Here is a 14,321-nt window from a genome sequence, read left to right on the forward strand (position 1 = left end):
CAGGCCTTCAAACTTTTTTCTAAACCTGCATATTGCTTGGAACACCCATTTGGCCATCAGTTCTCTAACTACTGTTAATTGAAACAATTCCTAAAATTCTATCTTCTTCAGGCAACTAATTGGGAGGAGGTCTTAACATCTGTTACATCCTTATACCCTGAAGCCAGAAAACATTCTTACTGATTATATCCTGAATACACAGCATCAACAACTCCCTCTTTATTCTCAAATCCTCCTGACCTATCTTTCCATTTCCAAGGTGGATAGTGGGGTTACCTTATCTTTATAATCCCTTCCACTGTATGCATGTTTTTCAGTTACCCATCTCACCTCCCACCAATTATTTTCAAAGTCCTTCATACACCTGCTATGTCAATGTTTCCTACTTAAAACAGAGGGTAGGAACCAGTGGCTGATGCACTCCTTAGCATAGCTCTACACATGAAGGCATTTAATAAATGCTTTTAACCATAATGATTTAGAAGCAGGTCTATTTCCAGACAGAAAATATTACTGAGTTTTAACATAATGTTATTCATGTTGATCAAAAGCTTCCAGACCTAAGAGTTCATCCTCTATGATTCCATTTATATAAAGTGCACAAACTGGCCAAACTATGTTGGCAGAAATTAGGAATGATTACCCTTGGTCAGGGCTGCCTAAAAGGGAGCTTGCAGGGGATTTCTGAGCGGCTGGTAATTTTCTGCTTCTTAATCTATATACTGGTTAAGTTTGCAAAAATTTATCGAGCTGTAGGCTTAACATCTGCCCACTTTCTACGTGTATGTTATACTTCAATATCAAATTTTAAAGTGATTGTATAATATTTGTACCTCTCACAAAACATCTAAAAATACCTGTGACAAACTATCATTATATAATAGAGTTCAAAACAGTTTTTGGTAATCCAGGACAGTGGCTTTGCAACATGACAGTAACTTGTGGAATAAAAATTCATCTCTTTAATGTTCTGAATTCTGCTTTACTTAATCATGGTTATTGTCAGAATATGCCACAGGAGAAAACTAAAAGGAAAATACAAAATAGAGGGCTGCATCAAATAAGGTTATCCTAAGGGTGTGAATTTCTTTGTTAATTACATCTCCATTCTTTGCTCCTTGTGCGAAGGAACAGATGCCTGAATTGAAGCTGCCACTTGAAAATCCTCCATTTAAACAATCTTTTCAGTGAGTCGTGAAACACTGCAGTCCTAAAAGGGTGACCTGATACACACACAAAATGGCAGATTTTACAGGCTCCTTCTGACTTTCACTTCCAAGGCTCCTGCTCTTTTTATACTGGAACTATTTTGCAAGTGTGCTCAGATCTCTTGGAGAACACCAATTTAAGCTCTCCATCGGAGGGAGGAAGTGAAGGATGAGGAGTGGGCAGGGAGACCAATGGCTGTTCAAAAAGGATCTCTGTGAGCAGGAAGGGAGAATCAGTCCCTCTTTTACAACTTCTACATTTCTCAAACCCACAGGGAAAATGTAATGAAGTCATTACTACAGACCCTAAGGATGAAACAGAGTGTTTAGGAGGTTGCCTTTAAGGCTTAATCTGGGTATATTTGATTACAGCTAAGGGGATGAATTCTAAATTTGGAAAGGCCATCAAGGTAATTAAGGATGTTAAGAAATGGGACTAGATCCTTGAGGTCTCTCTACTTAATAAAGAGAACAAAGGACGATGAAAACAACTTTGGTAAGCAGAATGAACTTCATATAGATTCAGTTCTTTCAGAAATAAAGCATCCTGAAGATCAGAACAATTTACCAAGGAAAGCCAGACACTCGGGGTTTGCTCTCACTGTTAAGATGGTTTAGGTACCATTTTACTCGAAACGAAGAGTGAATTACATGGTGTGCAACGCTCCCCACTGTATCTCCAGGTTCTCTGATGACACTGAAAAAAGGTTTAAAACTTTCTTTAGCTAGAAAAGTCAAGTATCCCTTTTGGAAGGATAACAGTTTTAACCAGAGATTTTGCGATCCTGTAGGTGTGCTCAACCAAGTCTCCAATCATGCCATTATTCAGATTTTATAATATTGGGAAACACAAAAGGCTTTCAATCCCTCTTACTCAAAAGCAGTGGTTCTCAACATGGGATTACTTTGTCTCCCAATAGTTCTTACTTGGCAATTTCTGGAGACATTTTTGGTTGTCACAAGTAGGGTAATGTTATTGGCATGTAGAAGCCAGGGTTGCTGCTAAACAACCCACAGTGCACAGAATGGTCTCCACACAACAAAGAATCATCCAGCCCCAAATGTCAAAAAGTGCTGAGCCTGAGAAACCCTGACCTAAAAGTACACTTGAAAGGGAAGGAAAGACTTCTTTTGTTTCAGTGTCTGTCTCCAGTTGCTCTGAAGAGGAAAGCAGAATTCAACAGTCCTACAGAAAATGAATACACAAGCAGATACTAAGCAATAACTCTAACGCAAGATCATTTACAACAGATCTTGGCAAACCAAGTTCAAATACCCAAGTTATAGAGCCATTACGAGTAAAATTCAAAAGATCTGGTTTAATACTTTTTCCTTTGGCAGATTCTAACCAAGTAAGCAACTTCTGTGCTGTGCTTAGCTGCTGAGCTGTGTCTGACTCTTCTCGATCCAATAGACTGTAGACCACCAGGCTCCTCTGTCCATGGGATTCTCCAGGCAAGAATACTGGAGCGGGTTGCCATGCCCTCCTCCCAGGGATCTTTCCAACCCAGGTTTGATTCTTCCTCATTGCAGGCAGATTCTTTACCGTCTGAGCCATCAGGGAAGCAACTTCTACCTCTAGACATTAAAATTCTATTTTCTGATCACTAGAAAATGTACTCCTTTTTAATTAAGTGATCAGCTTATCTATCAGATGTAGTTATCAGATGTAAGCATCAACCTACTAAAATAAATTTTAAAATAAATGCCCAAGATTGATCAAGAAAAATAAACAGATATACTTAAATTACCTACATTACTAGGAATGAATGCAGGAACATCACTACAGATCTTATAGACAACAGGATTAGATAGATAATACAAAAACAGTATGAATGACTTTATGTCAATAATGTTAATAACTTAGATAAGACAAAAAAGTCCTTGAAAAACACAGCTTAGCAAACCTGAAACAAAGAGAAACAGGAAATCTGCATAGTACTCTCTCTGTTAAAGAAACATAATTCATAATTTAAAACATTTTCACAAGGAGAACTCAAGACCCAAATAGCTTCACTGGTGAATTCTTTCAAATATGTAAGGAAGAAATAATGACACTTTCAAAATAATCAAATGTATAAATAGATAAGAACTGGGTTTCATTTTGATGCCTAACCCCTCTGGAGTCACACCAAAGAGACCCTTTCCTTCCCCCAAAAGGCTCACACTTCCTTCCTTCTCTGCTTTATCTTTAGAAAGAGAGGAGGCAATAGACAAGATCAAAAATATTCTTGCAAGATTCAGCTATGTGTGTCCATGTGTAATCACTTAAAACAGGTTACTTTATGTACACTTTATGTACAAGATGTCCCCGCCCCCCGCCGTCACTGATTCCTGTCATCCTGCTCATCCTTCAAGACTCAGATCAAGGAAAACCTCCTCCCCAGGAAATGCCCTTAAGAAATATCACTCCACCCTTTTTTCTCCCTGAGACAGAGGAAATTATTCAACAGGATCTTGTACTTCTATTATAACTATTTATCTGCATCTCTGAAATAACTGTGGTGATCTGAGGACAGCACTGGGTCTTGTTTATTTTTGCTTCAAGATTTAGCACAGTACCTGGCTCATCTGAACAGGACTCTGTGAACGCTTGTTGCATGAGCAGCTGTCTTATATTCCCTGAAAGCCTTCACGGTGAAGGCCATGTAACCGGAATTCAAACACTTAGAAACGGGCACATGCCTGTTGCATGGCACAGCAGTAGGTATTCATTAACCCAGTTACACAAGTGGAGAGTGGAAGCTCAAGACCATTGTTACCTTTTAATCCTCAGGGCAATAATGAATTACACTGAAACAAACTTTCACTCCAAAAATTTTGTACACTTCAAAAATCTGACAAGAAGGAAGTACTTTTCACCAGAGAGGAAAATATTTTATAACATCAAAAGAAAAGGCTAAAGGCAAAAAAAAAGTAATGAAACATTACTTTTAATGTTTAAAGAACATTGTTCTTCAAATTGTTTTTGTGTCTGTATATGCCTATAGCAATCAATTTACTTCAAAAGTAGCTTCAAGCTCTGAAATTCTGTTATTCTGGGCAAATCTGTGCTCAATGTATTAATGTTATTAAAGAATAATAATTAATGTCATTTGCCCTAGTTAATTTGTTCTACTTTATCAGTTTGTCATATATTAATATAATTTTATACGCCTTGAAGTCTATACTCTGATAATGCAGACAGGCCTTAATAAAATCGATTTTATATGATAAAACCCTTATCCTTTTAACAAATACTTGTGGAGTACCTATGTCAATTATTTGAATGAACATTGGGATAAAACAATGAGTAAAGCAATCTTTGTTCTAGAAAAATTTGACACTTGAACAGAAAAGACATAAACACTAACAAGTCAGCTAATGGGAACCAGAAAAATCATGTTAAAATGTTAAATGGATAATATTGGCTTAAAGATATAGTAGGAGCCCTCTTACCAATGTTCACCTAGTGGATCCTCTATTCTTTTTGTAAATAATACTGGGCATTGCCCACAGAACTTGGTTTCTAGGCTATTCTCCAAGACATCTATGTATATACTGCTTCTCCCACCAGTTGAATTGTGTACCTCAGAAGTCTGTTATATTCTCAAGTCTGTTTATGCCAGCTGTACTTGTTACTAGAATTATGACATTTAATTAGGTGTTACACAAGCTAATAAAATGAGTTCCAAAAATAGTTTTTATTTCTTTGAAAACCAAGTTGATTGGCTTTGGAAAGTCTTGAGAGATGAGTCACTTCGAAAAACAGTTGCCAGAGTAAGTAGGGGCTAGAAAATTTTAAAGGTTTAAGAGGAGTGGGATTGTTGATTTACAAGGAATCTGCACACAGATTGGTTCTCACTCTACTTTAAAAGGATCAAACTGGAAATCAAAAGCCACTGAATTCTGGCTGTGATTTATATACATGGACATCTTCAAGAATTTCAATCAGGGTTCACACTCAAAGACCTTGACTTTACAACAAAATACTGGTGAATTCATGTTTAAAGTTAAACAAAATGTGTAAGATGGTTACTGACAGTGATTCACCCCTTTGGCATTTTCAATAAACCATCAACTACTTGACCCCGGATGCAGCCAATAAGGATGTCCTCTAAGAACCCCTTGGAAGGGTCAAGTGGTTTGGGCTAGAGGTTCTGCTACAGCAAAAAGATACTCAATAATTAATTACTTCCTGTTTGTCACAAACAGCACTCTGTGCTATTGGACTAGAGTTTTATGCAAAATTTCCCCAAGACTTGAAGGGCACTCTCTCCCAGACCGGAGGGTGGGCTGTTCCTAGGTCTTTAGACTCAGACAGAGGGAAGCGAACCATCCTGGGACTATTTCCTGCCCAGCTGATCTTCAGGTTAGCATTCTTCATCTCCAGCTGCATCTGAATTCCTGAGCAAACTGCCAGAAGCAAATGTTACATGTGTGGGTCCTTGGCATCCATGCTTCCTTCTGACTCTGGCCTCTGAAGGTGGCCTGGGCCCTGCATGTAGAATCAAGAGAGGCTCTCTGACAAGGCCAGCTGCTGGGAGCCAGTGTGAGGAATCCCGCCCGTGACAAGGTCATGAGGAAGGAAGCTGACATACGCAAGGCGTGCTCAGACTTCAGGGACCCCTCTGGAAATTCCTAAGCATGTACCCCAACAAAAATCTGCCGGCTTTTGTGCTCTGCTTTTCCACTCTTCTGACATTTTCTGGAAAAAGTCAATTCAGGGCTTTAGTCTTCTGCATTTGAAAGAGTGTTTCAATCCAAATACTCCTCTGATGGCTTTCTAGCCTGCCTGCAGCACTCGTACAGCTGCGCGTGTGATTGTTTGAGGCCTCCTGACTGCAGGAGGCACAGGAAGCTTAAAACATCCTAGGAATGTAGGGGCTTCCGAGGAGTCAAAATCTTTAGAATAGGACTGATTAAAGGTTTCATTTGTTGGGTCAATATTTGCTGCCAAATTTTCACATCCTTTAGTTGTAGATATAGTTAGAAAAACAAGTAGTAGACCTTGTGTTAGCAACATTAGATCTTTGAGTTAAGTACCTTCTTTGTTGTGTCCCGCTGCACCTTTGTTCTATAGAGATGTAACTTTAATGTTAATGCTTTAAGGAGATGTAGATTAAAGAAAAACACTTCAGGGGAAACAAGATTAACATTCATTAAGGAAGAGAGCCCAAAAGTGTTAACAAGCCTCTTGGCCAGAAGATAATGTAAATCACCTGAGACCTTTTGTATGCCAAATGATGTATAGAAAGAGCTTGAGCTGCGAACGCTACATAATCTTGTGTTACCCATTGATCTCTGTGTTTTATCAAAAAGTATAAAAGGCCTTCTGAACAATAAAGGATGGGGCCAGCTTCTTGGACCAGCTTCTCTAACTAGTCTCCCAGCCTGGTTTCTTGGCACTCTGGCTCCCCCCGTGTCTCTCTCTCTTTCTTCTTCTCTCTCTTTCCCTCTCTCTGCTCTTTACTTTAATTTCGGGCTGAATTTCCACCTGGAGCGCGGAGGCTCTCCACGTCTACTTACTTACCCCGGCTGTTAAGACCCGCGAGAAAGGGAGCTTAAGGCGAGGCACCCTTAGATATTCAAGCGGGCGCCGGTGGCCCAACGTAGATGGTGCAAATTCCTTGTCTGGAATTTTATTGGCCTTCCGCGTAAACCAAGCTATTCAGCCCTCTTCCTCCACTTAATCTTCTTACTACACTATAGTTTCTTAATCTAATCTTTCATTAATAAATAAACAAGTCTTTCCACGCCGACGCCGTCCACCCTTCGAATTCCCTGGATCCACTGGGGCTGGACCCCGGCAGCCAGCTCTAAAGACAAGAGGGCAGGAGAAGCTAAAGCTGGAAGCCCTCAAGTGGGTGAACACTATGGCTTCCTACTAGTGTCTTCGGGGATGGCTGGGTGTCCTGTTGGTGGGCACATCAAGATCCCAGCATTCAATGCAACGACCAATGATGCCTGTGATGCCGGCTTCAAGAAAACACGTGGTGTTTAAACAATTAGGAAGCTGTTCTGTCACGTTTGTCAAGCCTAACGTGACCCTCTTATTTCTTTTTTCTAACTTACATCCTTTGAGAGGGCAGTTTTGGGGAGAATGGATACATGTATGTGTATACCTGAGCCCCTTTGCTGTCCACCTGAAACGATCACAATATTGTTAATTGGCTATGAAAGTGAAAGTGAAGTCACTCAGGCGTGTCAGACTCTTTGAGACCCTGTGGACTGTAGGCCACCAGGCTCCCCTGTCCATGGGATTTCCCAGGCAAGAATACTGGAGTGTGTTGCCATTTCCTTCTCCAGGGGATCTTCCTGACCCAGGGATCAAACCCAGGTCTCCCGCATTGCAGGCAGATGCTTTAACCTCTGAGCCACCAGGGAAGCCCTAATTGGCTATACTCCAACATAAAACAAGAAGTTTTAAAAACAGAAAAACAAGAAAGTATATCCTTTTAGATCTGTAAGGGCCCGAAGAAATGATTTTATCAAATCCTTTCACTGTATAGTAAACTGAACTTAAGAAATGAAAATGATTTACCCAAGCTCACATGGCAAGTTCGTGGAATTCCTGAGGCAGGCATCCCGGCCTCAGACTTGCTCTGCTTTCTCTATTTGCTGGCCTTGGGGACTACCAGCTCCAGTACCACCAAGAGCTTGCTAGAAATGCAGAAACTCAGACCCCACCCAGACCCAGAGAATCATAATCAGCATTTTGAACAAGATCACCAGATGACCTGCGTGCACATTAAAGATCAGCTCTCAACTCGTGTTTTTAATGCTGTTTAGTGAAATGATTGACTGTGTTTAAATTCATAATCCTCATAAAAACTTATCACAAAAAACAGATCTAAACAACTTCATTGTTTTGCTATATCTGATCATTTCACATATAATTTTCATTTAAAATTACAAGCAACTAATGAAACAAAACTGGCACTTCTCAGATGTGTGCATGATAAGTCACTTCAGTTGTGTCTGACTCTTTGCAACCCCATGGACTGTAACCCACCAGTCTCCTCAGTCCATGGGATCCTCCAGGCAAGAATACTGGAGTGAGTTGCCATTTTCTCCCTCCAGGGATCTTCCCAACACAGGGATCGAACCCACGTCTCCTGCATTGCAGGCAGATTCTGTATCACTAGCACCACCTGGGAAGCCCTCTCTCTGGATACATGATCCATATTCACTCTGGGTGGACAGTCCACAAAAGCCTTGTAAGAGATTATTGCAGGGAATCCATTTAGTTGCCGTGTCTTAGCGTCTATAAAGAAAGTAACAGGTTCGAAATTCTATTAGGCAACCTGAGTTGCTATCAGAGAAAACCAGAGTTACACTGAATGAGAGAATGAGATGAGAGTAAAAGAAAGAGAGTATACACATGCACAATGGCCAAATGTGGAACTCTTCAGCCAGTGAAATAATTCCAGTTGCCTCATTTAGGTGGTGTACTACATACAAACAGTACATCATGACATCTTCCCATTGTGCAAAAGAATCCAAGGTACTGAACAGTCAAACACACGTCAAACATCAATGGGCTCAATGCATTTACATGAAATGTTCAGAATAGGCAAATCTAGAGAGACAGAAAGTAGATCAGTGTTTGCTAGGAGCCTGGGGAGGTATTTTTAATGGGTACAGGGTTTCTTTTTGGGGTGATGACAATGTTAGCTAGTGGTGGTGGTTGTACAACTTTGAATATACTAAAACTCACTGATTTTGTGCACTTAAATGTGTGCATTACATGGTATGTGAATTCTATCAACAAAGCCATTAAAAAAGTCAATTGGCTCAACAATTTTTGAAAAGCATGCTTTCTTTTAAGATGCATTGAAAGATTAAGCTGTACGCACATTGCTCATTATTTTGTCAATGTAAAGATTCTGAATACCTTAAAATTTGAGTCCAGAGGAACTTTTATTTCCACAAACCTCACCCAGTTTACCAGTAAATGAACTGATACCACATTAAGGAAATGACTTATATAAGAATCAAAGTTCCAGCCAATGGACAAGTGGTCAGAGTTTTACCAGCATTAAATCACTTCAATTAAAACATTCATTGGGGTACGTTCAGTAATTAAATACATCTGGAAAAATAAAACCAGTTCACGGCCTTGTGGTGTATTTACTAAGAATTTACCAAAGGAAATCAGTATGTTTCCTTTCTGGCCTGAGGGGAACTTTTTTTTTTTTTTTCTTTTTTAATGTAAAAGCTAAAAACTAAAACCAAGGAAACTGCCAGAACCAGTGAGGTATGCACAAATTAACATAAATTGGCAATTGAAGTGTAGAAGCAACAATTGTCCAAGACACAAAGTACTTCCTTGAGAACAGGCCTCTGGTTTGGGCATTTGCTTCATGAGAATCTCGGGGAACTTCCACACCTACCTAAAAATAAAGCCCGCCCCCAATTAGGCCCTGGGCATTGTGAAAGCCATTCCCAAGAAGGTCCCCAAGTGGTAATTCGATGCTCAATTTCTAACGGGAACAAATCCGAATGCCTAGGATCATAAAAAAAAAAAAGAAAGAAAAAACTTTATTTCAGGAAAATTAGTTAATGCCTTCCTCAAGCTGGCACTTTGTGCAACTTCAACGTCTTTGAGCCAAGCATCACTGAAATATTGACAGTCACAGGACATGATGAGCAGGAACCTTTGATGTTGGGAAACATTGAGGGCAGGAGGAGAAGGGGAGGACAGAAGATGAGATGGGTGGATAGCATCACCCACTCAGTGAACATGAGTTTGAGCCAACTCTGGCAGATGGTGAATTGGGATAGGGACGCCTGGTGTGCTGCAATCCATGGGGTCACAAAGAGCTGGACACGACTGAGCAACTGAACAACAAGTAGGAACGTGAGATACAGTTCATGCAATTCTGCCCTTTTGTAGAAGGATCTTATCCTAGCTCACCCCTAACTTTTTGGCAAGAAATTGTCCTGGTGGATTCACGGGCCTTATTTCCTTTCAGATTTTGATCACCTAGTAAATTTATAAACAAACCAAAAAAAGGAAAAAAAAAAAGATTTAACTCTAAAATTCTTTGAGCTTCCTTTTAAACGCAAAATCATGTGCCCTCCTTACAAACCCTCACCAAACGTTTGCTCGGTACAAAATTACCACCCATGCCACCAACAGCACAGGGACTGCCGGATGGGGCCGGGGGCCGGGGCTGGGGCCCGGTAGGGAATGCCCAAGCTCTCCCCAGGGGCCGCAATGGTTAAATTCACTGACTCCCTCATCGGAATGCGGATTCCGAGGGGCTCCTGTGACAGTCTTTGTGGCTTTTGCGGCTGGAGCCTGTCAGCCACGAGAGAAGGATAACAGAGCAGGCAGGGGAAACCCTTTCCCAGGCACATTTTTCGAGGGTGCAGCGGAACGAGGTTGATTTCCACCGCACTCTTTAACGAGTTTTCCGAGAGATACAGCGTCCCTGTGTAAAACATGTTGCAGGATTTCGGAGGTGTCAGGAGGTGACAGACACAACACACAACAGCCTCCTGCTCTCCACCCCGGGCCAGGTGCGAGATTTTGTAATCTCCAGAGCTTGGCTTTTTTTCACCCCGACTAGTCGATTCCCCAACTGCCTCGGACCCCGCGGGGCACATCGGCTCCACCTGCGCCCCAGGTTCGCCTTCTGATAGTGGAAATGGGGGACAAAGAGCCTCGCCCTCCGTCCCGTCCTGTCCCTCTTCCCTTCCACCTTCCTGGTTTCAAGGCTCACGGTTCCCAAACGAGCTCACGGAAGACCCCAGGCTTGGGGAACTGGGCGTTGATTTCAGGTGGGCTTAAGGCGAACAAGACTCCGGCAGGGTGGGACCGAATCAGACTCGCAGCCGGGAGCTCGGGCGACTGGAGAGCGTCCCGGGGAAAGGACCAGGAGCAACTGTCTCTCACCCCCTGAAAATTACAGCAGGAGCCCGCAGCCCGGGACGCTCCGTCCGCCCCCTCGGCTCCCCTCTGGGGGGTCCCGCCCGTCCCCTCCGGCGAGTCGCACGCCCGGGGCGGGGGCCGCAGCCGGAGTGGGGACGCCCCCGGGATGGGGCGGGGACGCGCACCTGGGCGTTCGGGACACCTGCGCCGCGCCCCTCCCACCTCCAGCCTCCCCAAAACCGGCCCGGGTCGGGGAGGTGCCCCCAGGAGGCCCCACCTGAGCGGGGGCGGGGGCGCGAGGCTGTGGCCGGGGCGAGGGGCCAGCGCGTCGGCTTACCCATGGCTGGAGACGGGCGGGAGGCGCGGGCTGCGGGCGCTCGGGCTCCCGGGGGACGGACACAGCCGGCGGCACAAGTTTGCAGGTCCGGCGGGCACGTGCGCGGGCGGGCGGGCGGCGTTGGGCTGCGGGGCTGGCGGCTGGTGATCACTCCCGGCCGGGGTGGGAGCGCGGCGCGGCTCCGCCTGCACTGGGGGCCGGCCGCGCCGAGAGGGGCCCCTGACGTCAGCGCCGGGGGCTTTGTGCGCCCGCAGCCGGGGCCCCAACCGGGCAGCGCGCGCGCCGGGGTGGCGGCGAAGCGCGCAGCTTCCTCTGGGACCCCCAGGGCGAGCTCCGAGGGGCGAGGAAACCGGAAAAGCCAGCGGGGGGAATGGGGACCGAGGGAAGCGGGCTTAGAGAATCTCGGAGGCGCAGATCTGCGTCCCAGAAGAGAACTCTTCCAGCCGGAGGGGCCTCTGCAGTCCTAGCCGTCACCCATTGTGCAGATAAAGAAACTGAGGCCCGAGAGGCTACTCGAGGCCCCAGTGTTTGGCGGCCTCGCCCCAGCCCAGAGTCCTGGAACCTTTGGCTCACGTGGGGGCGGCGGGAGCTAGTTCGTTCCGTGGGTCTCCACCCTGATTGCACATTAGAATCACCTGGCGAGCTTTTGAAGCTCAATTTCTTCTGGGCCTCAGCGGGTGGGACCGAGGCCTCCATGCCTCAAAATCTCCCTAGCTGGTTCCAATGTGCGGCCAAGGTTGCCACACTGACTTACTTGTGGAAGACAAATGACTTAGAAGGGCACAGATGGCACTCTCCCATCTGAGTGGTGACCTATTTGGGGGTTTCCATAAGCCGCCCGATCCCTGGAAGCCCACCCTGGAAGGCTCCAGAAGGCTTTGCCCACCCTCCCCAGACACAGCCTTTCCCGGTACTCAGGCCTCCTGCTTGAGCTTGTAAGGGAATTAATGGTTTAACAGTGTCCAGATCTTAAATTCCTTCTGTCTCCTTAAGAGAAGAATTCTCCTGTCTCCAAAGGTATTAGCAAAGCTCTGAGATCCCTGCAGTTTTCCCCTGGCTAATGCTTTATGAGACATTTCTGAGCCTAACCTTTCCCCCTGATAGTTTATGTTGTGTTTTTTCATTGTTTTGAAAATACATCGTGTTACTTGAACAGAGGGTTACATAAACAGTAACAGTAGATAGTCCACTTAAGGGACATTTAAGCCTGAAGAAAGAGGCTTTAGGACTGAGAAAGAGTAGAGGAAACAAACATTTCATCTATTGAATTTATTGGATTAGGAAAGATTTTATCAAGGCAAAGCTCTAGAAAGCCTAATAATATTTTGCCCAAAAGGACAGAGATTTGTGCTAGGCAAATCACGGGGGCTCATTTACACAGTCCCATGGGAACAGTCATGCCTAACCAATCTTCATGCAGTAATAAAATGTCAGGGAGCTCATAGGTTTAACTTTTTGTCCTGTTACAGAAAAGTAATCCATTTCAACCAGTCCTGAAAGCACGTGCATGCAGGAATCCAACTGCAGTTGACAATAACTGGGATCCCCTGCAAAGGGATAAAGGCAACAAGCAGTTGGTTTAAGTCCTGATTTAGGGAAGAGCATTTGATCTGGTTAATTCCTACATCTTGGGAGGCTCCTAGGAGACAAGGAACACAACAAAATGGGACTTGGGCACACAGTCTGAAATAGTATTTTGGCAAGATATGACCTCATTCAGCCACTCTGGAAGCAAGAACTCTAAGGCTGTATGCACTGAGATGAAAAGTAAACCCTTTGGTTCACTTTCTGTCATTCCCTAGAAGTCTTGGATTTTTTTTTTAACCAAAGAAAAGAAATAACAGCTGTCCAAATATTGGAGCCAGCCACAATGGGATGCTGTGATTAAAAACCAAGTTATAGCCATTGTGTACACAATGTCAAAGGAAAGCCACATTTTAATAGAAACTTTTGCTCACTCTGGAAATGTCATGGACTGATTTCAACAAGCAATTGTCCCTAAAACCCTTAAGAAAAACAAAACAGCAGTTGGGAAATTAGCAAGGCTACTACTGACAGGGTGTACAAGATAGCTAATATGCGCATTTGACTATTAGTCTAAGAAATGCTCTTTTAAAATAATAAACTATTTTTCTCATATAACTAAAACCTTTAAAAATAAAGCAAGACTGTGTTGCCAGTGGAAGAGTAAACTGGTAGATCCTTTCTGGAAAGATATTTGGCAGGATGTATCGAGAGACTTAAAACTATTCATAGCCTCTGGCCTAATAATCTGCTTCTGGGACTCTCTCTCCTAAGTAACTCATGACTGTTTCAGTCGAAATTAATGTAAAAAGATATTTAGCACAGAGCAAGATGTAATAGCACGTCAAACAATAAAAACAATAAAGGAAGCAACAACTGTTTGATAAAAGGGACGTGGTTGCATAAATTACTGTTGATCTAGCCCCGTGGTTCTCAGCTGTGGATGACTTTGTCCCCCAAGAGACATCTGGCAACACGTGCAGTTTTAGTTGTCACAGCTGGAGAGAAGGTGCTGCTGGCATCTAGTCGATGGAGGCCAGGGAGGCTGCTAACATCCTACAGTGCTCAGGACAGGCCTCACCACATGAAAGAAAGATCCAGCCCCAAATGTCAGAAAACAGTGATATATACACAATACTGTGTATAAAATTGATAACCAATAAGAACCTACTGTACAGCACGGGGAATGCTACTCAATAATCTGTAATGACCTCTATGGGAAAAGAATCTAAAAAAGAGTGGATGTATGTATAACTGAATCACTGTCCTATACACCTGAAACTAACACAACATTGTAAATCAACTGTACTCCAATACAGATTTCCAAAAAATTAGTGCTGAGGTTGAGAAACCCTGCTCTATATGACTAGATAACACACAGCCATGTTTGCAA

The 14,321-nt window shown here is 43.6% G+C and overlaps 1 protein-coding gene across 2 annotated transcripts in view; it reads right to left on the reverse strand.

Annotated features, from left to right (window-relative positions):
- GPM6B (glycoprotein M6B) overlaps window positions 1-11,647 on the reverse strand; it is a 158,187-nt gene extending 146,540 nt beyond the window's left edge. Inside the window, exon 1 of one of the 2 annotated variants that reach the window (XM_070289796.1) lies at window positions 11,405-11,647. In XM_070289796.1, coding sequence (XP_070145897.1) covers window positions 11,405-11,408 — 4 coding nt within the window. In that variant the 5' untranslated portion in view covers window positions 11,409-11,647. The remainder of the gene's footprint in view (window positions 1-11,404) is intronic. The other variant, XM_070289797.1, reaches the window with a different exon arrangement.
- Window positions 11,648-14,321: the final 2,674 nt, after the last annotated feature.

Source organism: Ovis canadensis, chromosome X, assembly GCF_042477335.2.
Source record: "Ovis canadensis isolate MfBH-ARS-UI-01 breed Bighorn chromosome X, ARS-UI_OviCan_v2, whole genome shotgun sequence".
Taxonomy (NCBI): domain Eukaryota; kingdom Metazoa; phylum Chordata; class Mammalia; order Artiodactyla; family Bovidae; genus Ovis; species Ovis canadensis.